The following is a 25353-nucleotide window of genomic DNA, read 5'->3' on the forward strand; positions in this document are numbered from 1 at the left end:
CAACATGTAGGCAAGGTTACTTGTTGCAGTGTCATAGCAAAAGTTATGAAATAAATGTCCATTAATAGGGAACTGGTTAGACCCCATACATCCATAACATGGAATACAATGCAACCAAAAAAAAAAAAAAAAAAAGAATGAGGATGCTATTTATGTGTTGCTTTGAAATGCGTCCCAGGCTATGTGGAAAACTGGAAGCATATCCTAGAAACAATAAAAATGGTTACCTATAGAGGGTGGTGGGGAAAGGTGGAGGTGAAAGAAATAAAAGCAAGACTTCTCTGACTTTGAACTTTTGAAGTTTTACATAGCCAAAAAGTACATTGAAAAGGAAACAAAGTAAACCCAAAGTTGATAACAAATTAAAATAAACTTAACTGTAAGTCACATTGGTAATGCAACTGTCTTGTTACACAGAGAAAGGAATTCCCCAGGGCTTTTGGACATAGTACTCTAAGAGAATTATCTGTGGTGAGATATATTCTAAGGTTGAGAAAGAACTGCAAAGGAATCTTCAGCTGCACTCAGTGGTTTATAATTAATGGTAATTTTGTTGCTGTGGTTTGAAAGTATGTATATTGTAGGATAATACAAATATTTTCATTTTTAATGTACAAGACTTTCAGTGGAAGAGAAAATGAGGTACAAATATCAGATCAAGGAAGTTCAGAAAAAACCTGTAATACATTTAAATTGGATATATCAATTTGAGCATATGATTTAAAAAGTAAATTTACTAGTTCTGTGCACCGAAAGGGCCTAGAAGCACTAGGGTGATGACCAATTGTCCCAGTTTCCTAGGGACTGAGGGGATTTCCCCAGATGCTGCACTTTGTGTTAAAACTGAAAGTGTCCCAGGCAAACAGGATGGTTGGTCGCCTTACAGTAACAATAAGCACATTTGCCATGCCATGGTTTCTAAATTCCATTTCCACTAAATAGAACCAGAGCTCCTTGGAGAATTGGCTGATTCCTGTTCTTGAGCAGGGAACGTGCAAGATGAGTCAGACATTTTGTTGTGCCTGAATGTAAAGGTAGTGCTTAGGTTAATATAGATATGTCAACAGGACTTAGGAGAATAGGCAAAACTAATCTATAGGGGTAGAAGTCAAATCTAGGCTTGGCTAGGAGTGGAAAACAGCAGGAATCGGTTGGAAAGGAACATGGGGGAACTTTTTGGGGTGACGAAAATATTGTAAATCATGATTAGAATGGTGGTTACCCAGTATATACATTCGTCAGTATTCATGAAACCGTACCACTAAAATGAGTGCATTTGATGTAAATTATACCTCATATAACTTTTACCCTCATGTGTATGTAAATGAACCTCAGTAACGTGTGAAGACCAACCCAATGAGAAAAGCAAAGGCTCTTTCTTCAGAGCTTGCTATAGCAAGAGAGTCAACCATCATCACTTGCATTTTGGCAGAGACTCAAAGGCAAGCAGAGGAGTGGGAAGGCTTCACAGTGGAAAAAAGAAGGGCTTCAGGTGTGCCCTGCTGGAGGCTGTTGGCACAGAGGAGCTGGAGATGGCTAGCAAGAAGCAAGGCGTTCTATGCGGTTGGATAGGGCTGCATATTCGGCTTTCTCTCGTTGGCTCTGAGTTGAAAGTGGGGACAAAAATTAGAGAAGCAGTCAGATCTTGAATCAAGTCCTGGCCGTTTTGAGCTGATTGTTATACGTCATTGTTTATCTTCCTGGATTGTTACTTGTGATAGCGATCTGACTTCCTCCAAGTGTGACTTACAGCAGGCTGGATTCCGGGGCTGGTTATCGGAGCTGGGGGGATTGGTTTCCTGGGCATGCTGTTGCAGGTTGTGGGTCAGAATTCTTGTTTCATTTGTGGTCTGGCCATGTCCTTTTGTATATTCAGTCGTCAGAAGTAAACTTTTATTTTTATTTATTTATTTATTTTGGCCATGCCCCGTGGCATGTGGGATCTTAGTACCACTGGACCGCCCGGGAAGTCCCCAGAAGTAAATTTTTAAAAGACACAGGAACCAGCTTGAAGGGTCTCCCACAGGCCAAATTTAAGGCAAGTTTTAGCATCAAAAAGAAAATGACTACAATTGACTATAAATACTGAATAGATAAAAATGTGTGACTCTATAGTTACACTTGATGAGAGACAAAGGGGGACTGTTTTTCCATCACTGGAAATGGCTATCACACCAGCTTCTTACTCTGAAAATTAGTTATTAAAAGGAAAAATAGTGTTTGCCCTGCCTTTTTTTTAAAAAGGAAAATTGTGGTTCACTCTCGGTGGTTGAGGAAAAACTCTTCTTTACAATAGGGTGCTAGCAAATAAATATAGAAGAAATGATGTAATTAGAAGGTAACTATTATGCAAGTCCTAAAGAAAGAATTGATTCAGGCAAGGATTATTAATGGACTTTAAAAACTTTATGTGGGACTTCCCTGGGGGCACAGTGGTTAAGAATCCGCCTGCCAATGCAGGGGACACGGGTTCCCACATGCCGCGGGGCAGCTAAGCCCGTGCGCCACAACTACTGAGCCTGTGCTCTGGAGCCCGTGAGCCACAACTACTGAGCCCGTGTTCTAGAGCCCGTGCTCCACAACAAGAGAAGCCACTGCAATGAGAAGCCCGTGCACCGCAACGAAGAGTAGCCCCCGCTCGCCGCAACTAGAGAAAGCCTGCGCGCAGCAACAAAGATCCAACACAGCCAAAAATAAAAATAAATAAGATAAATAAATAAATATATTTTTAAAATTATTATTAAAAAAAAAACCCTTACATTTTGACAGGCCGTCCCTTTGTAAATCATGGCTAATTCCTGGCCATATCTCAGTCAGATGGGGCAGGTGCATTCCCACTTTTCACAGGGGACTGTGCTGTAAAGTTATAGCTCAAGTGCCCGGGTCAGGGCCTGCTGCATCGTCGATGCTCAACGTACCTTTGTTGAATGAATGAAACTCTGCACGTCATTAAAACGATCTTTTCTCTTGTTAGTTTTGTGGTGTCACTTAAAGTCTAAATCAAGAACAGAAGGGTCCAAATTAATTTGGAAAAAATCAATTTTTAAAATTCTTATGAAGGTGAATAAGAAAATTCTTCTGAAGGTGTATTCATGGAATAAGAATTTGAATCTTGTTTCTCTAAAACCAGTTGAACAATTTCCTCCCACCCCCAGCTTTAATGAGATATAACTGACAAAACTGTTAAGATGTTAAAAAAATAATAAAACTTTTAGATGACAGATTGCTGGGAAATGGGAGTATTCATGTGGCACCAAAATATCACTCCACAGGTTATTAATCTAATTGTAAAGGGAACACGCTTGTATAGTAGAGCCATCTGGTGGTCACCACCTGCACTGGTCAAATTTAGAGTCTGAAATAGTAGGACAACCTCCAATTTACAGAAAATACGGGAGAAAGGGTAGTAGTGCAAATCTAACGATGCTACCAAGTTAATTATTCCCCCCAAAACTTTGTGAAACTATAAACAATAAATATTTATTGAGCACCTGAGTTAGGCCTAGCACAGTCCTCAGTGTCAGTATCTGCCCAGGTTCAAGCTGCAATTTCAAATGAGGTGTCAAAGGATGAAGAAAGTTACTTACATATTTTTGTTTTAAATGGCACATACTGTTGATTTAGATTGATTTAAGTGAATTGGCCACTTCTCTCCCAGATTGATTTAAGTGAATTGGCCACTTCTCTCCCAGATTGATTTAAGTGAATTGGCCACTTCTCTCCCAGATTGATTTAAGTGAATTGGCCACTTCTCTCCCATCACCTGCTACTTAGCCTACAACCTGCATTCCTACTACTTTGGTTTAGGAGCCACCTAATAAAATGGTAATAGGGAGACCAGAGGAACAAAAGAAAAAAGGTATTTGCAGTAAGTCTAGCTTTTGTCCTTGGCACCCAAGAAGTCTAGGGAGCCTGGAGATGGACAGAATTGGTGCTTGGAGAAGTAGCAGTGATTCACAGCCGCTCTCCTGAGCTTAGAGCTGGTGTGATCATGACCCTGAGCGTATCATGCTCTTCCGTGAGTCAGTACCTTTGCTCCATCCTTTCTTTTCTGTCTGCAGTGCTCTTTCCAGTCTTCCTTACCAGATTATCTGCCATTCCTCACTAGCAATAGCTTTAGAGACATTATTTGTTTAGCTTATTGTGTGTTCAGATGTAGAGATTTGTGGTTTTACGGATAGGGGAGCTAAACCAAGCTTTGTAGACTGATTTTCTAAGCTGGTGGGTTCTACATTGACTTTCTTACAAAGTTTTCTGTGAACAGCAATGCAATATGCCAACCCAATCTACCTAATCTTTCAGACTTAGTTAATACTTATATTTTGTAATCACCATTAAAGCTAATAGTGTTCAGGGGCTTCTCTGGTGGTGCAGTGGTTGGGAATCCGCCTGCCAGTGCAGGGGACATGGGTTCAAGCCCTGGTCCAGGAAGATCCCACATGCCACAGAGCAACTGAGCCCGTGCGTCACAACTACTGAGCCCCTGTGCCACAACTACTGAGGCCCGTGCACCTAGAGCCCATGCTCCACAACAAGAGAAGCGATCGCAATGAGAAGCCCGCACACCGCAAGGAAGAGTAGCCCCCGCTCTCCACAACAAGAGAAAGCCCACACACAGCAACGAAGACCCAACACAGCCAAAAATAAAAATAAATAAGATAAATAAATTTACTAAAAAAGAAAAAGCTAATGGTGTTTAGTCTTCATTGTCTTTGCAGACCACAAAGAACTCCACAGGTACTCTAAAAAATTATATATGATTAGATTTCTATCATAATTTTTACTAGTAGTACTCTTTTATATATTTAAAAATTTTTAAATGTATTTTTTATTTATTACTTAATCAATTTATTTATTTTTGGCTGTGTTGGGTCTTCGTTGCTGTGCATGGGCTTTCTCTAGTTGTGGCAAGCGGGGGTTGCTCTTCGATACAGTGCGCAGGCTTCTCATTGTGGTGGCTTTTGCTGTGGAGCACGGGCTCTAGATGTGCGGGCATCAGTAGTTGCAGCACGTGGGCTCAGTAGTTGTGGTGCATGGGCTTAGTTGTACCGTGGCACGTGGGACCAGGGATTGAACCCGTGTCCCCTGCATTGGCAGGTGGATTCTTAACCACTGTGCCACCAGGGAAGTCCCACTAGTACTGTTTTTAAAATGCTGTTTCATTGTACCTATCTCTTTGAATATAAGGCTGAACACTTTTCCAGGCTTTGCTTCCTTGTATTGTTTTGAATCAATATATTTGTCATACACCCAAGAGATAGTCACTAGATACCTGCCATTATTGTATTAAGTACAGTCTTCAAAGAGATTTTATCTCCCAAATAGTAGCTATACATTTGGGTTTCAATCATTCTGAATCCTTGGTGGGAGCAGGGAGCAGAGATACTAGAGGTGTGGGGAATTCAGACTCACCTGTTCTTGGAAACAGGCTTGTCCAGTTACTAGGAAGTCCTTTCGCTAGGAAAAATAAAGGTGACCCTTGGAGATAATTTCCCTGTCTTGATCTCCATTCATTGTAAATAACAGCGCTCTCTGAGAAGGATTCAGTGTGCCGGCATGACTGAGCAACGCCATCCGCCATCCTCCTTCCACCTCCCACCGGGGTACCATGGCACCACTGCTGGGAGCCGTGTTCTTGCTCTTGGTCCCCTCATTGTGTTTGAGTCATCAGCCCATGAGATGAATTATGGATGCTGTGCGCCAGTGTTTCTCAGTAGGAATGCTATTGGTATTTTGAGTAAGACAAATCTCTGTGTGTGTGTAAAAGTGTACTGTGCATCTTAGGACATTTAACATCCCTAGACTAACTCACTAAATGCCAGTAGCACCTTTCTTTTTGTGTGACAACCAAAAGTGCCCCCTCTATATGTCCAGTCCCTCTGGGGGGGCAGGATGCCCCTGCTGAGAACCCTAGTCAATTGTGGGCATCGCGGTCTTTACCAAATAGTGGCGCCCAGTCTTCCTGCAGGCAGAATTGGCCAGTTGACCAGTTCTGGCCAGGACCAGCGGCTATCTCCTGGGGCTTCTGAGAAAGAGTTTCCTCCTTGACAAGAGAGATGTGCATGAGGAGAAAGTGCTTCCCCCCCCCCCCCCCCTTCTTGTCTCTTAACTGGCTGGGAGGGGCTGTGACGCTTGCATGTGTAGAAACCATCTTATGACCATGACGTACCAGGTGGGAAAACAGAAGCCAGCCTGCTCAGAATGCAGAGTAGAGGGTGGAAAGTCCCTGGGTCCTGGAGGACATTGGTAAGCTTCCAAACCAACCCAGGGACTGCCAGCTGTTGGGCTTTTTATGAAGTAAAATAGGAATGTCCTTATATTTGAAACCACTGTCCATCAGGATTCCTGTTACCCATTGCCAAACACATCCTGACTTACACAGAGAAAAAGCATATTTACATGATAAACAAGTTAAAGAAAATGGAAAATTACCAACAAAGCTAGGTTTTTCTAAGGAATATATATATATATATGTGTATAAAATAAAGGAATTTACCTGCAGAGAGTTGACTGTTCAAAGTCTTAAGATATGAATTGCGTTTCCTTTACTGAACCCACGCATCAAAATAATTATCCTTCCTGCAGCATTTTGCTTTACTGTTGTTTTGACATTACTTTATGACTACAGCCCTCGTTGTTCAGCAGTGCGATAAAGCAGACCTTTCAATTCCATCATTCACTTCCAGAAAATCAGACTTTACAAGACACAGACCTAGGTACATTAAAAATATAAGGAGCTTGGAGAACCTTATATTTAGAACTTTTCAAAATACTATTCTGTTTGCTCTGATGCTCACAAACTGTGTTTAACCTATGGGAGCAACAGGTAAATTCTGTTGGGTCGAACACTCAGTGAAACCTCTTCTAATTTTTAGAAAGGAAAGCTCTATATTCCCCACAAATTAAAGACCTACTAGCTCAGGAGACAGTCCATCTGGAAACCATATGCCCGATTCCCCAAGACAAACTGCAGATCTGTGCTTCTGCCAGAGAAGTGCACTGGACTCTGGGCAGTTGTTCTAATACTGACCGTGCTGACCACCTGCTACAGATGTCTGTTAGGAACAATTGCAGACTTAATTTTCATTGCTCTTTCCTGCCTTTATTAACCTCCTAACTGTTTTCCTCTATCCCACTCATCTGTGTCTGGTGCTGCCAGCCAAGTCCAGGCCTTCATCTTTTGTCCTAGTTGGTTCCCTGCCGCCCATCAAAACCATCTTGCACACAGGAAGCAAGCCCTTTTCTAATGTAACTGAGCAAGGGCTCGTGTGGCCGTAGTGCAGAAAGCCCAACTCTGATAGTGGGTGTTTGCAGCAAAGTAAGGGCTTATTTGCAAGGTATCAGGCAAGGGAGTGGGAGACAAGCCTCAGGTCCACTCTGTCTTGGACTTTGAGTTAGGGATGTTTTAAAGGGGAAGAACAAAGAAACTGGGATTAATCATTGTTTTGTGACATTTCTGATGAGACGTGACCGGGCGCATTCAGGGTGGTATGGCTGTAGACTTGTGACATTTCCTAATCGTGGTTTTAGGAGCCAGGATGTCTGCGGTTTACCATTCCCTGGCCAGGTGGTCCGTGGCTCCGGGTTCTGTGAGCTCATCTTGCCCCAGAGAAACAACCCGAGTTTGTACGTTGATGATAAGATCTACTACAACTTTAGTACATTAACGACATCGATACAGCAATGTCAGGCATCTGACTCTGGTTGGTTAGTGTTCAGTTAGCGCAGGATGGAGATTGGAGGAGACAAGAAAGGAATTGAGGTCAGAGGAGACAAGCAAGGCAATAAAGTTTGGGATAGAGAGATTAATCATGAACTCAGCAGGGGAACTCAGTTTTAGGGGGAGACTCGGTTTCACTAATACAATTCCGGGAGAGTTCCACCTCTGGAGAAATGGAGTAGACAGACTTTTCCATGTTACTCTGTCTAAGCACAACTTAAGATCCCAGACATTACATGTGAAACAACCACAACCAAGCACATTGGCTGGGGACCTTAGGACCCTGGGCTTTGTTTTTGCTTCATAAACCCCAGAAGCAGGCAATCTGGGAAAAACAACAGGTACAGACAAAACATGCTGCCCCAACAAAAGCCTGCTCCCTATAACCAAGGGACCAGGGAAGGGGCAGCCCAGCAAGACAGAACCTTCAGACAGCAGCCACTGTCTCCACCATTTACCCCTGCAAAGGCTTCTGATCTAAACCCCAGTGAGCCTGGATGTGATTAATTGGAGAAGACACCAGGGCTGGATTACCCAACCACCTTGGCACTGGAATCAGTCATTTGGTACAACTTTTCAACAAATTGCAAAAGAGGAAGTGCTTTATAGTACTCTGGGAAAGAGCACCACCTAGTGATGAACCAAAAGCAAAAGATGTAAACGTAAGTACTGTGCTTCCAAGCCCTCGGTCAAAGCCAACTCAATGTGGGTTGTTAAATCACTACCCAAGCCCAACCTGGGGAGGCAGGCGGGGATGTGCAGTCAGGAGAAGGGACTGATGAAGCCCAGATGGAATGTGCTAGAATGTTCCAGTTCAAAGCTGGGCTCGTCCCTCTTGGGATGGGAAAAGTCTGTATGAGATGTGTCACCCAGTGGGGGGCTCAGGGAAATCCAAGGTCTGGCTGGGTTTCCGGAGAGGAAAAAAAATACGGGGGAAAGTATAGGCAGAAAGAGAGGTGGGAAACTATGGCCAACATTTTGCTGGATGTTTCCATACATTGTTTCATTAGTCCTCACAACCAGACATCTAGAGGAGTAAGGGCTTGTATTTGTCCCGTTTGACAGATGGGACAGCTGAGGCACAGAGATTCAATAACAGCACAGATAAGAAGGGGTAATCAACTCGGATGAAGTTAAGCTGATTTCAGAGTCCACTCAAATGTACACAGCAGGCTTCCCTTAGGGACATATGCAAAAATAGAAACCTTTAGCAAAATAATGGCCCAACTACAGCGAAGCGTGTGACCTAGAGTATGTTTAATTTCATCAGACTGATATTTAGATAAAATGTCCTCTATTTGGGACATCCTTATTTTCTGCCCGCAGACCCTTGAACTGAATAATAAGTCTCCCTCTCAGCAGAAGAAACCTTAGATACAGAGGAAGGGGATTTTGTTTTTGTTCCTGGGAAATAAATGCTGAATATAGCCAAACAATCCAATAAGTTTGAGTAGTGCTTCTGCCCCAGACAGAGGAATAGCCAAACGGTAATGAGGGCAGGTTTGGGTAGGAGGCAAGGTAAGAGGGGCTGCAGTGTCCCCAGAGTCTTTCCTAATAAGGAAAACCAGGCTGTCCAAGGCCATGTCCAGAAGGCATGGAAAAGTTAGATGTGTCTAGGCAAACGAGTGTTTTCAGAGGCCCATCCTGGGAGCAGGGCTCCTCAGTGATGCAGGACTGGGGGGGAGCCATGTGGCGGTACCTGCTAGTTACATCCCCAGTAAGACCCCAGGCAGAAGCCCCGATGCAGAGAAGGGGACCACGCTGCTAGAAGAAGGGACAGGTGAGGGCCAGGAAGTGTTTGCAGGCCTCAGACATTGGAAAAAGGGAATGAGTAATACATACAGGATCAAAGCCAGCAGACACATGTACTTGTCCTGGATAGGAATCTTACCAGAAGGCATTAAAAAGAGGTAAGTATTTAATAAGTTTTTAAAGGATAAACCACGGTATCGCATTGACCAAGGTATTTTTCTAAGCTCCACTACGTACTTGGCTTCAGCCTTGGCCTTTGGAAAACTGGAGACAAGTGCTATCTTCACTGTCATTTGGGCCATCCCTGACCTCGTGCTGGAGAAGTGATTGTGTAACAGCTTAGGTTACCACCATATTCAACTGGGGTAATGACGTCAGCCATATAATCAAGGCGTGTTGTTCAGATTAATTTGAAACTCTAGAGAGTTCCTAGACGTAGCATGGGGTGACAGTCTTCCTATGTTCTGTGTTCACTGAAATTCTATCAGTTAGTTGTATAAATGCATATTCATTATACAAGAACTTTAAAGGAGCTAAATACACCTCCCTTATTAAATATCATTATTTAAATTCTTATAAACATTTATTGACTCAAAAGAATACAACAGTCTTCCTAAAGTTACCTACTTAATATTTAATATTCTTACAACTTTCAACCTATCTTCAAATGTATTTAACCTTTTAAAAGTTCTTAATAATTATCTTTGTACATAAGATGCATGATTAAAATTAACTTTCACAATCACCATTAAATATTATGGTATTTAACCCTTGCAATAATAAGTACACACTTATACTTCAGTTGACAATGACAATTGTCATGAGGTATAGCAATGACCTCATTGGTAATCTAGCAGCTGACATGCTGAGAAATTATTATAATATCAAGTATTTAAAATTACTTTAAATTTAAATTTGAACAACTACTGAATGTTTTAATAAGAGAATAGTTTTATTTATTTTGAATAAAACTTCAGATTTATTCTTTTTTTTTAAAGGAATTCCTTTATTTTTATTATTTATTTATTTATGTATTTATTTTTGGCTGTGTTGGGTCTTCGTTTCTGTGCAAGGGCTTTCTCTAGTTGAGGCAAGCAGGGGCCACCCCTCATCGCGGTGCGCGGGCCTCTCACTATCGCGGCCTCTCCTGTTGCGGAGCACAAGCTCCAGACCCGCAGGCTCAGCAGCTGTGGCTCACGGGCCCAGCTGCTCCGCGGCATGTGGGATCCTCCCAGACCAGGGCTCGAACCCGTGTCCCCTGCATTGGCAGGCAGACTCCCAACCACTGCGCCACCAGGGAAACCCCAGATTTATTCTTGAATTTCAAAGGTTCCTTCTGTGATGGTGCTATTTGTTGTTGTCCGAGCATTGATCATAACAATTGGCTATTAGGCATTCAACTCAAGTGTGCATTGATTGCATAGTTAAAGTCTTTAGAAAGTGACTAATAGAATTATCATCATATTTCTTGGTATCCTGTGAATATTGACATCTTAACACTTATTACAATTACCAGTTATAGAATGCTTAATATATGTATTTGTGTGTGTGACAGACACCTGTTAAATACCCACCAAGCCCATTTCCTCCTCTTCCTTGTCACGGAGGTCAGTTACGTGGCCCTGCTTCTCTTACAGTCAGATGCGGCGTGTGGCTGAGCAGAGAATGGTATGTGGGCAGAGGGGATGTATGGGACTTCCAGGCTGGGCCCATTACAACCTTCCTCATGCTCTTTCCCATCTGCCCGCTGATGGAGAGGAAGGCAGGAACATGCACACTGGACTGTGTAATGGAAACCCTGGAGAAGTGGGAGTTTGTCTGTCAGAACAGCTAGTGCTACCCTTACTAATAGTCTTCTAAAGGAATTTCAAGAAATGTTTGAAAACAACTCAGGAAGCCATTAAATGTCTAGAAGAATCTAAGTTATAACTTTGCATACTCCTTTATAAATTTAAAGGTCACATTTGGGCTGACTGGGGATGGGTACTCTTAGGCAAGATGCTGGCATGAGCAAAGTTTCTCCTCTAAAATTGCACCAAAATGACTCATGGGACAGACTCATGGGGAAAAAAATCCAGATTAGTGCTGGAAATCTGAAGGCCACTCAAAGGCCAGAAATACGGGAGGATTTCTGGTAGATGTAGCATTGATCTGTTACCATCACATTGAGTAACAATGACTCATAGTATGTGGTCATAAAGTGACTTTCTTTTTGTCCCCAACTGTGTCATTATATTGGCCTGGTGGACTTGTTTTTTTCCTTGCCCCTGGACCAAAGTGCTGGCCCCATGACCATTTTAAAAAAAATTCTTAGGTAAGAAAAGTCATAAAATCACTTAAAGTCAGAACATAGGCACTACTGAAAATGTCCAGTCCTGTGTCATAAAACTCTGATTTAAAGTTGGGACTTTGCCTCCTTCAGCACAAGCCTGTAGGAAGCCAGCAGCCCGCAGTGAAAGAAAGAGGTGGGAAGCTGGTGGGTGTTAAGTTTCCCTCCTTGTTCTTGCGCTTCTCCCCTTCTAGCAAGCGCATTGTGGCTTCAGACTTCTCCAGAGACCGAGCTGCAGGAATGTGGAGGTTCTGGTACTGTTCGTGGTGGTGGAGTGGGGGGGTTTGTGTGTGGGGGGGTCTTCCCTGACTACCACTGTCTTGCCTGGCAGTTGTTTAAAGTGGACTCTCTCTCTCCTGGTTTTGGAGACCAATCCTGATGCTGAGGATTTCTCACTTGGAGTTCAGTCTGAAAACTGAGGGACTGCGTCGTGATCCAGGGAAACAAGAAAAGAAACCCAAGTCTCTGCCTTGGACTTGAAAAGTTTAGGCTGAATCTAAAAGAAAACCAGGCCAATGGAAACTCAAATTTTAACAAAATGGACATTACGTCCCAAAGACCAGACCTTTAAACACAACTTCCAAAGTGCGATCACAGAGATATTTGTTCTTCATTTAGCACTAATAGATGAAAGTCTTCTTCCGTGTGATCCAAAAAGTTGGAGTCACACAGACATAGAAAAAAAACTTATGGTTACTAAAGGGAAAGGGTGGGGAGGATAAATTAGGAGTTCGGGATTAACAGATACACACTACTATATATAAAATAGGTAAACAACAAGGACCTATTGTATAGCACAGGAAACTATACTCAATATCTTGTAATAACCTATAATGGAAAAGAATCTGAAAAAGATATATTTGTGTATGTATATATATATATATATTTTCATATGTAACTGAATCACTTTGCTGTATACCTGAAACAAACACAATATTGTAAATCAGTTATACTTCTGGGGACTTCCCTGGTGGTCCAGTGGTTAAGAATCTGCCTTCCAGTGCAGGGGATGCACGTTCGATCCCTGTTTGGGGAACCAAGATCCCACATGCCGCGGGGCAACTAAGCCTGTGTGCCGCAACTACCGAGCCCGTGCGCTCTGGAGCCCACGCACCACAACTAGAGAGAAGCCTGCGTGCTGCAATGAATATCCCGTGTCCCGCAACTAAGACCCGACGCAGCTAAATAAATTAATTAACTTAAAAAAAAGTTGGAGTCAGAATAAAATGTCACACAGTTACCTTAATGCATTTTATTTATTATTATTTTATTAATTTATTTATTTTTGGCTGTGTTGGGTCTTTGTTGCTGTGCGCGGGCTTTCTCTAGTTGCGGCGAGCGGGGGCTACTCTTCGTTGTGGTGCGCAGGCTTCTCATTGCGGTGGCTTCTCTTGTTGCGGAGCACGGGCTCTAGGCACGCGGGCTCAGTAGTTGTGGCTCGCGGGCTTTAGAGCGCAGGCTCAGTAGATGTGGCGCACGGGCTTAGTTGCTCCCAGGCATGTAGGATCTTCCCAGACCAGGGCTCGAACCCGTGTCCCCTGCCTTGGCAGGCGGATTCTCAACCACTGCGCCACCAGGGAAGTCCCAACGATGCATTTTAATTTAAACAAGCAAATGCATATTCATTCAATACTTTTCGAATGAAGAGACAGAATTGATGCATGGCCTGTGATTTCCATTTTCAGTTCTCTGAAGTGGAGTGGGAACTTAGGCACCTAAACAGCAATCTGATCCTTTAACTGTTTCATGATTTTCCCAATGTTGTATACTTGTTTTGCCCACATCTAAGTGAACAGCGATTATTTTTAGTGGCTCACCTTTATTATCTTCTCAAAGCATTCAATTTAGTTTTCATTAAAATAACTTCCTTTCTTTTCACACTCATATTTTATCAGTTTACAGAGTACTTAATTAAATTACATAATTTCAGTAACTAGTAAATAAGACTAGACGTGAATCTGTTTTGGGAGCAAATACACCTGACTCTTGGTAAGGTGACTCAAACTGTTGGGGGCAGTGGCGAATGCTCTGGCCCTGATAATTCGTGGGCCATGGGCATCTGTCCGAATGCTCTACAGAGGAACAGGAGAATGTCTGTTAATCTGGAAAGTTGTTGAAATGGACTGTCTATTAAAAAGCTTCTACTATATTTATTCTGCCTGAACCAGCATGGTATAGTGGAAAAAGCATGGATCTTGTGGTCAAACAGACCTAGGTTTAAATCTTGTATTGTTTCTAGTTCAGTGACTTTGGGAAAATTACTTAATGTCTCTGAATCTCAATTTCTTTATTTGTAACAATTGGTAAACTGTTCATGAGAGTTAAACAAAATCAATTAGGGGGATTCCCTAGTGGCGCAGTGGTTAAGAATCCGCCTGCCAATGCAGGGGGCACGGGTTTGATCCCTGGTCCGGTAAGTAAGAGCCCACATGCCACCTGGTGTGGCAAAAAAAAACAACCATAAACAAAACCAATTAGTAAAGATTCTGGTATGTAGGTGCTCAGTAAACAATAGCTGTTGTTGTTATTATTATTTTATTATTATTATGTGTGGTTGTTTTCCTGTTGGTCTTCGCCTAATTGAAAATCTGGTTTTGTTGTGCCAGTTAGATGTCTTACATTTCATCCCTAGCTGGGCTGGCCTCACTGCGGAATGAGTCTCATTCCTGGGTCCTCAGCCAGCTGGCACTGTCGTCCTCCTCTGGACTCCATGACTCAGCCACTGTGACTGACTGTGTGGAGACTGCAGGCAGTGGGGGAGAAAGACTCTCACCGTCTTCCCGTCCCGCGTGCCAGTACGTCAGAAGGACCCCCGCTGGTAAATGTTGCTGTACCGCTGACTGCCCGTGAGCCCCCCGAGGATATGCTGTGTGGAGTGGATGGAATAGGCTGGCTTCTGGACACGCAAGTCCAACTAGTGGGATTAACTGTTTTTTTGGTCTGGAAAGACCTAATGGGTCCACCCCTAATGGCACTCAACATAGCATGGGGTGACAGATCTGTACTGTGACTGCTGACCCCTGGCTAGGCCACCAGAATGTTTCTTTTATTTACTTGTTTATTTTCTTGGCTGTGCCACGCAGCAGAACGTTTCTTTTGAAGCCAGGCCTTCGCCTCCCCATGGAGGTGGCTCTGGGTTTGGGGAAACCAGGGGTGGCCTTACCTTCCTTATAACTGGACAGGATACTGCTGCCATTGACTCCCTTTCCATTGACCCAGTAAGCGCTTGGCTCCAAAATTTGCCCACATCCTGGCAAGTGACTGTTCTGAGCATACTAGGTCTCTTACCCTTGATACTCCTTGGCTGCTGCTGTCTGTATTGTATTGTGGTGTCTGGTTGCAGTGTCCCCTACGCACCTGACCCCAGGGATGTGGCGGAAGGGGAGTGGACCAAGACCATAAGGGCCGTGCAGGGTACGTAGGGGTGGAGCGTGTGGCCAGGCCACTCAGGATGGCTGTGCTCTTGCTCTCGTCCATCCCCTGCTCGACCAGGGCCTGCTTCACCTACACCTACTCCCATGACTGACCTTCCTACTACTAGCCCCAGGCCCCAGCTGGTGATTATTCTTATCAAAGGGGTGGTGAGGGGCTTGCCCCTCTGCTGGTTTCCCTGGTAACTAATGAGCCCACCTGAAGTCAGTTCCCCTATAACTGGTAATCTCCCCTTTCTCCTGGGAGTGAGGGCTGCTTCCATGTCCTGCCGAACACCGTGGGGTGTTGCTCCAGGACCTTGCTTCCCTCCCCCTTCCATTAAACCATTGATGTCAAGAAAGAAAGAAAGAGAGAGGGAGGGAGGGGGAGAGAGAGAGAGGGAGAGAGAGAGAGAAAGAAAAAGAAAGGAAGGAAAGAAGGAGAAAGAAAGGAAAGAAAGAACGAAAGGGAAAGAAAAAGAAAATCTGGTTCACTGTCCTGTTTTCCCACTTTGCCCAATGCCCCAATGTTTTGCTCACAGCTGCTCAAATAATGCCTCCCAAAGGACATTAGTAATTTTTCACAACTGTCTTTACCCTGTTGATTGAGAAGCTTGTGGGTGATGATGTATGTTTTTCTTTTTTTGCAGGTACACACATTCTTTCCCAGATTGTTGTCATCATTCAGCCTAACTTTGCTCCAATTTATAGGTTTTCTCCAACCATGTTTTCCTTAGTAACAGTTACTAAAAACTTCTTTAATCTCCCTTAGAAGTTATTTGTCTTGCTACTAATTGTAAGCTCATCAGACCAAGCTTCAGGCCAGGACTGTACTGAGGCTGAGAAGACTTGAACACGGAAGGGCTGGGGTAGCATCCCATGCAAAGGGCCAGCTGTGCCCAGTGCATCACCCACCTGGCGCCTGGACCTCTCTCATCTCCTTCTGAGCCTTTCTTGGTCCCTCATTCTATTCCTCAACCTTGCTTTCCGTGATCTGGCATCTCTTTGGTTACTAACTCACTTGGTTTGACGTTCTTGTTAATAGTTTTACCTCTAGGACAGTGGTTCTCAACTGGGATGACTTGGCACCCAAGAAACATTTGGCGACGCTTGAGGCATTTTTGTTGTCACGAGTGGAGGTGGGTGAGGGCTACCGGCATCTAGTGTGCAGTGGCCGGGCGGCAGGTGAATAGCCTACAATACGCAGGACAGCCCTCACAGCGGGAGAGTTATCTGGTCCAAAGTGTCAGCAGCGCTGAGGTTGAGGTTGAACCCCCTGCTCTCTAGGTTCTGGCCTTTGACCCCAGTCTCCAGTCTGTGAGTGGCCTCAGGCCTTCCTGTCAGCACCCCCAGACACCACTGTCCTTCCTGGGTGACGGGCTCCGCAGGACTGACAGAGCTCCCGAGGGTGAGGACGATGGCTCGTTCCACACCCGAGCTCGTAGCAGGCTTAGCGCCCAGAGGGCAGTCCACGCAGGGTTGTTTAGTGAGCAGCAGTAGAACATCAAGTTGAAAGCACTGATTGAAATCCATTCTCAGCTGCCCTCCAGCTCAGTTCATAGCGGCAGCTGCTACTGAAAGCAAGATTATGAAATCCCCGAAGCCTGGACCAGAGGTGGAGAGGCTCTTGTTCTGGGCGGGCTGGGCAGATTTGGCAGCTTTTCCCATCAGGAAATACAGAAGAGGGACTGAGGAGAAATAAGAGCTGCCTCGGGCTTTAACAGAGTGTTGGGCTTGACCCTTCCCAGTTTTGCTCCCCCCTCACGCCCTTGGAGAAAGGGGGTCAGGGGGTGTATGCAGCTTGTTCATTGAGGGTGAACTTGGACACCAGAGCCCACTTTTCTTTCTTTCTTTTTTGGCCATGCCGCTTGGCATGTGGGATCTTAGTTCCCCGACCAGCAATTGAACCATGCCCCCTGCAGTGGAAGCCTGGAGTCCTAACCACTGGACCGCCAGGGAAGTCCGCAGAGCCCACTCTTCGTCACCACGTTTCTGAAGGTGTGGGCACCAGCTGGTCTTAAAGGGAGCGTGGTGAGGAAGCATGAACCAGACTGCCCTGGGCGCTGCACGACTGGTCAAGGGAGCATTCGCCTGGAACAGGGGCCGGGGGCCAAACAGAGGCATGGTCCAGCCCGGGCAGGGGCAGGGGGTCTGTGGCAGAGAGCCAGTCGGGGTGAGGCTGAAACAGACATGTCTCCTTTACGAAAACTCGCCATACGTGGGGACCGTTAAAATGCAGTTGAGTCAGGCCAAGAGAGACCGCACTTCTCCTTCAGCCCCTTGTGTCTGGAGCTGGCGTCGCTAGGACCTGGGGCCAGATGACACCTAGGTGGGAGCCCGCTGAGAAGGGCTATCCCTCCGGAGTGCAGACTCCCCTTCCTCCCCCTGCAGGTGGGTGCAGCCAGCCTCTGAAGGAGAGGGGAGGGCCAGCGGGAGTCCCAGGTGGGAAGGAGACCCTGTGATTGCCATGATAAACTCCACAGTGGCTGACATTTTGAGAACCAGATTGGATTACAGAAACTACTGACCTGCTGTATTAGTTTGCTTGGGTTGCCGTAGCAAAACACCACAGACCGGGTGGCTTAAACAACAGAGGTTTATTTCCTCACAATTCTGGAGGCTGGGAGTCTGAGATCAAGGTGTTGGCAGAGTTGGTTTCTTCTCAGGTCTCTCGCCTTGGCTTGTAGATGGCCTCCTGCTTGCTGTGTCTTCACGTGGCCTGTGTGTGTCTGTGTCCTTATCCCCTTTTTGTAAGGACACCAGTCACACTAGTTTAGGGCTCACGCCAGTGCTCTCATTTTACCTTAAAAGGTAGTTACCTTTTTAAAGGCTCTGTCTCCATAAGTTTGTTTTCTAAGCCTGTGAGTCTGTTTCTGTTTTGTAAGTTCATTTGTATCATTTTTTTTAGATTCCACATATAAGTGATATCATATGATATTTGTCTTTCTCTGTCTGACTTACTTCACTTAGTATGGTGGGGCAGGGAGGGATAGACTGGGAGTTTGGGGTTAACATAAACACACTACTATATATAAAATAGATAACCGACAAGGACCTACTGTGTAGCACAGGGAACTCTATTCGATATTCTGTAATAACTTATATGGGAAAAGAATCTGAAAAAGAATGGATAAATGTATATGTATAACTGAATCACTTTGCTGTACACGTGAAAGTAACACAACATTGTACATCAACTATACTCCAATATAAAATAAAAATTAAATTAAAAATAAATTTAAAAAAATTAAAAAGTGCCTGATACAAAAAAAAAGGCTCTGTCTCCAAATACGGCCACATTCTAAGGTACTGGAGGTTAGGACTTCAACACATGAATATGGGGGGGGGACACAATACAGCCCATGATAACTGAATTAAGTTCTAAACTGGTCTGGGATACAACTAAGATATCTGCTCAAGGGGGACCGGAGTGTTCGGGGCGAATGTGGAGAGCAGGAGATCTGCTGGTCTGTGCGTCACTGAGGGGCTACTCTTCAAACGCAATAAAAGAGTAACTGATCAGCCTTCTTTCATAATCAGCCAGAGCACCTTATACCAACGAAAAGCTGACTAGTTCCTTAAACTACATTAATACTCTTAAGGTTAAAAATACCTATAGGCTTATTGTACATGATTTTATCCAATTACCCACCAAAGGGCCAGTGCAGATGTAAGCCAGCAGCAGAGTAAGGTGATGCAGGCCAGGATGGGGAGAGTGCTGGGACAGGCCTGAGATGGGACCCAGTGTCCATACTGTTCTCCGTGGACCAAGTTCTGGCATGAACCTCCGTGGTACGTGAGGCCATGCCTCCTGCATACCTCCTCTGGTCCCTCAGAGTGGACCTCAGGGTGGGGATGCAGCCCCTGGCATATGCCGGCCAGAAGACGTAGCTGGCCTGAGCTCCTTACGCTTGGTCGTTGCCCTCAGTGGTCAGTGTCAGTTCATCTTGGGTAGCTCTTGAGAGTTAGTCTTAGAACTGTGCCCATGAATACAACCTCACTCCATGATAAATCCTGGGCTATTAATTGGAATTCTGTGGTATAATGACTAACAGATCTCCCCACCCCTTACACACAATGCATTGCCCATGTTGTGTTTTACCTGGTGTGATGGTTAATTTAAGGTGTCAACTTGGAGGATGTTTTGGATGAGATTAACATTTAAGTCAGTCAATTTCTGGGTAAAGTAGATTGTCCTCTCAAATGTGGGTGGGCCTCATCCAATCAGTTGAAGGCCTAAAGAGAACAAAAACTGACCTCCCTCAAGCGAGAGGGATTCTCCATCAGATTGCCTTCACACTGGCTGCACCACTGGCTCTCCTGAGTCTCCAGCCTGCCAGGCCTCACTACAGATTTTGGACGTGCCAGCCTCCATACTTGCATGAGCCAATTCCTTATGATACATCTTTCTCTTGATATATATACACCCAACCTAGTCGTTCTGTTTCTCTGGAGAACCCTGACTGACACGCCTGGAGTGGTGATGATGGTGTGCTGTTCATTCCCCTAAAGGGGCAGACATTGCCTCGTTTTTATGGAGGGATCTTATGGAGGCATTTCCTGGACTCTAAGTATGAGACCATCTTTCTTTTCACCCTTCCTCCATTCTGTTCTGGTTTCTCAGGTTCATGGCCAGCCAGTCTAATTCTCTCCATAGACGAGGGTGGGAAAGTCAGTCAGGTGGGATGGTGCCAAGGGAAGCTCCAGGAAGCAGGGTCTTCCCTGAGGCTAAGAAGCAAATGTGATTGAAGGGGCAAATGACCCAAGGGAGAACAGAGGACCAGTTCAAGCCTCAGGGCCAAGAGCTAGGACCTGAATCATTTGCAAGAGATGAGGCCGGAGGTCAATCAGGAGTTGAGAAGACAGGAATAAGCTGGGAAACAGCATAGGAGGGGGAAGTTTCAAACACTGAGCTGCAAACAAGACAGGGTTGAGTTCAACTTTATTGGGTGCAAGGGATGTGGCAGAGGGTGTGGCAGCTGTTTAAAGGCACAGTGACGTCAGTGTTAATAGAGCAGTCCATTCGAGGCCCAGCTCTACTACCTACTGGCTCTGTGTGTGACCTTGGTCAAGTCACCATCTTTGTGCAAAAGAGGAATAATGAGCCACTCTACAGAGATGCTGTGTGAATTAAGAGATGATGTGGAGCATTAGAGCCGGTACCCAGCACACACTGAGGATCTACTCAGTTACGTCAGTTCCCTTCGCCCTTTGTGGATACGATCAACTGACCACCCGTCTTGTTCAATAAAACACTTCTACTCTGAGCCAAGCTTCCCCTTTCCGTTCTAGTAGTTAATGTGTTCTTTGAGGATGCAATCTAATTATAATTAGCCCGATGATGTGGGGAAAAAGCTCACTTTGAAACCTTTGTTAATGATACTATATCTCTACCATCATTTTCTCTTTTAGCCTAGATCACTGAGTTCATTTTAGCAATTTAAGTACTACTCTTGGTCCTATTAGCAATCCCAGTTACGCAAAGGGAAAGTTGGTATGGCAGTTCTCACTTAGATTCCTGCCTGGATAAGATTTGTGATACAAGGGGTGAAAAGGAAAAGAGAGAGAGAAAAAAGGGAGAATGTAGCTAAAGTCATTCCATGAGTGGTCAGAGTTCATAACCAAGCATGTGAAAATATGTCGTGTAGAAGGATATGTGGCAGAGACTGTTTTTCAATCCACTATTCATTTTCCCTTTAGTTAAGAAATTCCACATTTTTTTTTCTTTTTTTAAAAAATTAATTATTTTTTGGCTGCGTTGGGTCTTTGTAGCTGCGCACAGGCTTTCTCTAGTTGCGGCGAGCGGGGACTACTCTTCGTTGCAGTGCGCGGGCTTCTCATTGCGGTGGCTTCTCTTGTTGCGGAGCAGGGGCTCTAGGCACGCGGGCTTCAGTAGTTGTGGCTCGCAGGCTCTAGAGCACAGGCTCAGTAGTTGTGGTGCACGGGCTTAGCTGCTCCACAGCATGTGGGATCTTCCCGGACCAGGGCTTGAACCCATGTCCCCTGCATTGGCAGGCGGATTCTGCTACCAGGGAAGTCCTCCACATTTTTTCAGACTGGAAATGTCCACAGCTAAAGGACTATGTTTTCCAGCCTCCTCTGTAGTTAGGTGCAGCCTTCTTCCTAAATTCTGATTGGAATTTGTTGGGTTAATCTACTACAAAGGATCCTTAAAAGGGGGACAGCTGAGGCCCACCTTTTGTCCTTCCCTCTTCATGGAAAGAAGGTGAGATGGCTGGTGCTCTGGAAGCTTTAATGGATCATGAGGCAACTCTGAGGACAGAGGAACCTGGTTCCTTGATGACTTCATGGCACTGTCATCCCAGCCCTGGACTACCTACTCCAGATCTCTTTTACATGAGGGAATACACTCTTCTGTGTTTGAGACACTGCAGCTGGATCTGTTATTAGAATACGAATGCAATTAATAACTGGCTCAAAATGAATTGCTCTCGACCCACATTTTTCCTCCTCCAGCCAATGTGTTGATCCGGACTGTGGTGGGTCTGAAGGTGGCTGTGAAGTAGTCTTGGGAAGTTTATTGAAGGGAAATCCATAATTATGGTGCCCTGATGTGGCAGATGACATCCTGAGCTGGCCAGAGGAATTTGGGACAGACTCCAGTCAACAGTAATTTAACACCTTGGGCCAACTGAATGAGTACTTTTTATAGTGGTCAACTATAAAAGAAAAAGAGGCCTGTTTACTGAGTGTAAGAAATTTCTCATTACCTCCTGTAACCCCCAGACCCTTGGTCTCAATCCTGGTTACTCTTGCAATTGGGGTCGTCTTCTGGAAGGATGTAGCTAATGAGAGATACGATGTTAGAGACACTTTTACTTGACTGCTAATGTCACTTCCCCACACCCGATCTTTGTTGCTTGCTCAAAAGGGCATGTTGGGGGAGCGTGGTCAATTTAAATCTCAAAGTATCATCATTCATACAAACAAGAAGTACATCGATGTGGCCTGACTGGGCTCAGTCTCCTAATAGTGATATTTTGTTCTCACTGGAACAAGCCCTTTTATTAGTGACTGACCTGTCACTGAATTCTGTTGTTCCATCCTTCAAAATGCTTTCCTTCCAGTTCCCACAGCTATTACCCTAAAACCGGCTCTTAGAACCTCATGCTAGGATTCATGCAACAGTTTTCTAACTAGCCTGCCCCTCAAATCAATGCCAGACTTGCTCGCCTGAAAAACTGCTTTCAATGTGCCTCACTTCAGCTAAAGTGCTTTTCAGTTTCCTGTTACCAATCACATGTTTGAGTTTTAAGGACATCCATCAGCTGGTCCCAACTGGAATTTCCCCCTGCATCTGGTGACATGCTCTTACATTCACCTGACTGTCAGCAAGCCGCGCCCTGTCTGTGAAGCCCTGCTCCGTGGTTCCCCTTTCTGTCCCCCTGGTCCTCCCAAAGCCTAGTCATCCTTGGGACAGGGGTGGGGTGAGGGTTGTGAAGGGGGTGGAGGAAAGTAACTGAAACTCTATTCGGCACCTATTATCTGCTTCCTTTCATATTATTCTTTATTATTATTATTAATTTATTTATTTATTTTTGGCTCTATTGGGTCTTCGTTTCTGTGCGAGGGCTTTCTCTAGTTGCGGCAAGTGGGGGCCACTCTTCATCGCGGTGTGGGGGCCTCTCACTATCGCGGCCTGCGCGGGCCTCACTATCGCGGCCTCTCGTTGCGGAGCACCGGCTCCAGACGCGCAGGCTCAGTAGTTGTGGCTCACGGGCCTAGTTGCTCCGCGGCATGTGGGATCTTCCCAGACTAGGGCTCGAACCCGTGTCCCCTGCCTTGGCAGGCAGATTCTCAACCACTGCGCCACCAGGGAAGCCCCCCTTTCATATTATTCTATTCAGTAAAGGCCCAACTCAGGCCAGTAACATTGTAAAGCTTTCCTAACTTCTTTACAGGGAGGATTTACACAATTCAGGATTGTTTTGTTAATTGCTGAGAAAGCATTTGGTACTTACAGCTCATTAGATATAGGACACTGCAGGAAAGAATCCTCTGTTGTACTTCTTTTATATTCTCCCAACAAGCACTCAAGACTTGACTGCTAAGGCCTGGTGATCAAGAAAGTATGAACTTTGGGTTCTAATCCTGACTCTTTCACTTATTAACGGTGTGACCAGGGCAACGTGCTCATCAAGCTCCTTGAGCTCATTAACCGTCACCTGGAATTAACAATACCTCTCCTGGGGTGAAATAAAGATAAATGTATGTAAACCCTGCAGCGCAGTCCCTGACACGTCGTGAGTGCACGGTAACACTATTATCAGGCCTGGCGGAGGTCCCAAGGTCAGTTCACTGGGAAAGAAAGGTCACTCCGGGCAGTGGTTGGAGGCACACTGGCCCTACACCATACCAGCGCCAGGGCCCGCCTTCCTGGGGGACCTCACAGGCCCGCTGGGGCGCTCCGAGGCCGCTCAGGGAAACACGAGTCCTTCCTCCGCGAGGTGGGGGAGGGTCCCCGGAACCCGAGGCTGCGGCCCCGCGACCGCAGAGAAGCTGCGGAGACTCCGCTCCCGACAATTCCCTCGCACGCAGGCGCAAGCTGAGTCTCCACCTGCGGGCAGCGCTGGGCGGTGCCTTCGCGGGGCGGCGCCTGGGGCCGTACCATCTCACACGGCGTGGGGACGGCGGCCTTTCCTTTGGCGATACGCCCAGAAGCGCGCAGGGGGGCACCGCGGTTCGTCTGGCCGCTGGGGAAAGTGCCGGGTCTCCCTTCCTCGCGTTCCCTGGGCCCAGAGCGCGGGCGCGGGGCCCTTCGCCCCCTGTGCCCCCGGGTTGGAAGCGGCGAGCGCAGGGGGCGGGGCCGCGGGGGGCGGCAGTGTACTTGCTGCGAAGCCCGCAACTCGAGCCCAACTTCGGCTGTCAGCGCGGCGGTGCGGTTAGAGATCCAAGAGGCCCGCGGGCGGCGTCCACCATGTTGTGCCGGGCGGCGTGCAGGTGAGGCGCCGGGCGGCGGGCGCAGCGGGGACGCGGCACCGGCCCCACGGGCGAAGAGGCGCGGCGGTGGCCTCGGCGGGTCGGCGCGGTGGCCACCGCTGCCCCCCACTTCCTCCCGCTCTGCCTCCCCTCTTGCGCCGGCCCCGCGGGGTCCGGGGCACCTTCGGTGACCCGGCGTCACAGGGCGTGGCGAGAGGCCGGGCCTGAGGGCAGGTGTCCGCCGAGCGCGTCCAGGTGCCGCCGAGTGCTGGACCGCAGCGTTAGTTTAATGGCAAAGACTGGACGGCGAGGGGGCCAACGACTGGAAGGACCCCCAGGGGCGCGGGTCCTTCTAGCCGGGTCTGCGGAGCCGCGCACGCGGGTTAACGGTTTCTGCCCGCGTCATTCGATCGGGCTGTGTTTGCTGTCTTTCCAGCACGAGCAGGAAGCTGGTGCCGGCCCTGGGGGCTCTGGGCTCCCGGCGGAAGCACAGCCTCCCCGACCTGCCGTACGACTATGGCGCCCTGGAGCCCCACATCAACGCGCAGATCATGCAGCTGCATCACAGCAAGCACCACGCGGCCTACGTGAACAACCTGAACATCGCCGAGGAGAAATATCGGGAAGCGCTGGAGAAGGGTGGGTGCCGGGCGGCCGGACTTCGATAAACCGGTTACAGGGAACCGTGGCGGCGAGGCGGGTCTGCGTAAACCCCCACCCCTGCTTTCAGTAGAATCGCTGCACCTGTTCGCGCGTTGACTTAGGGAGCAGAATTCACAAGGAGAAGAGCCGTTTCGGGGGGGAACTGAGACAGGCTTGTATTTATTTGCTAATCTTTGGAATTCAGTGAAAATATAATATGGAGTTGGTATTTGTTTTTTAAAGGAGCTCAGGTGACAAAACCAGTCGTGCGTGGACTTTTTTTGTGTTTTGCATCTGGGGGGCGCGTATGGGAGTACTAAGTCTTAACTTTTCTATACAAAATAGCATTACACTTTCAATCTGTTAGTTAATGTTAGTAATGTTAGTGGTTTGCACGAGGGAAATAGTTGACAGGCGTGTTTCCAGGCTATATGTATGGCTGAAGCTGCCCAGTTAAAAGTGTATTTTTTTTCTTAAATATGTTTTTATCTAATTTCAGTCCTGTGAAATAGTTGAGTGAATTTTAGACTGTGACATCTTGTTGAGTGGGGACATCTAGT

General features: G+C 46.2%; 1 protein-coding gene across 2 annotated transcripts in view; it reads left to right on the plus strand.

Annotated features, from left to right (window-relative positions):
* Positions 1-25353, plus strand: part of SOD2 (superoxide dismutase 2) — a 36021-nt gene that overhangs the window by 1134 nt on the left and 9534 nt on the right. Inside the window, exons 1-2 of one of the 2 annotated variants that reach the window (XM_057528215.1) lie at positions 24023-24172; positions 24588-24790. In XM_057528215.1, coding sequence (XP_057384198.1) covers positions 24150-24172; positions 24588-24790 — 226 coding nt within the window. In that variant the 5' untranslated portion in view covers positions 24023-24149. Of the gene's footprint in view, positions 1-24022; positions 24173-24587; positions 24791-25353 lie in introns of those variants that run through there. The other variant, XM_057528216.1, reaches the window with a different exon arrangement.

This window comes from Balaenoptera acutorostrata, chromosome 14 (genome assembly GCF_949987535.1).
Source record: "Balaenoptera acutorostrata chromosome 14, mBalAcu1.1, whole genome shotgun sequence".
Taxonomy (NCBI): Eukaryota; Metazoa; Chordata; class Mammalia; order Artiodactyla; family Balaenopteridae; genus Balaenoptera; species Balaenoptera acutorostrata.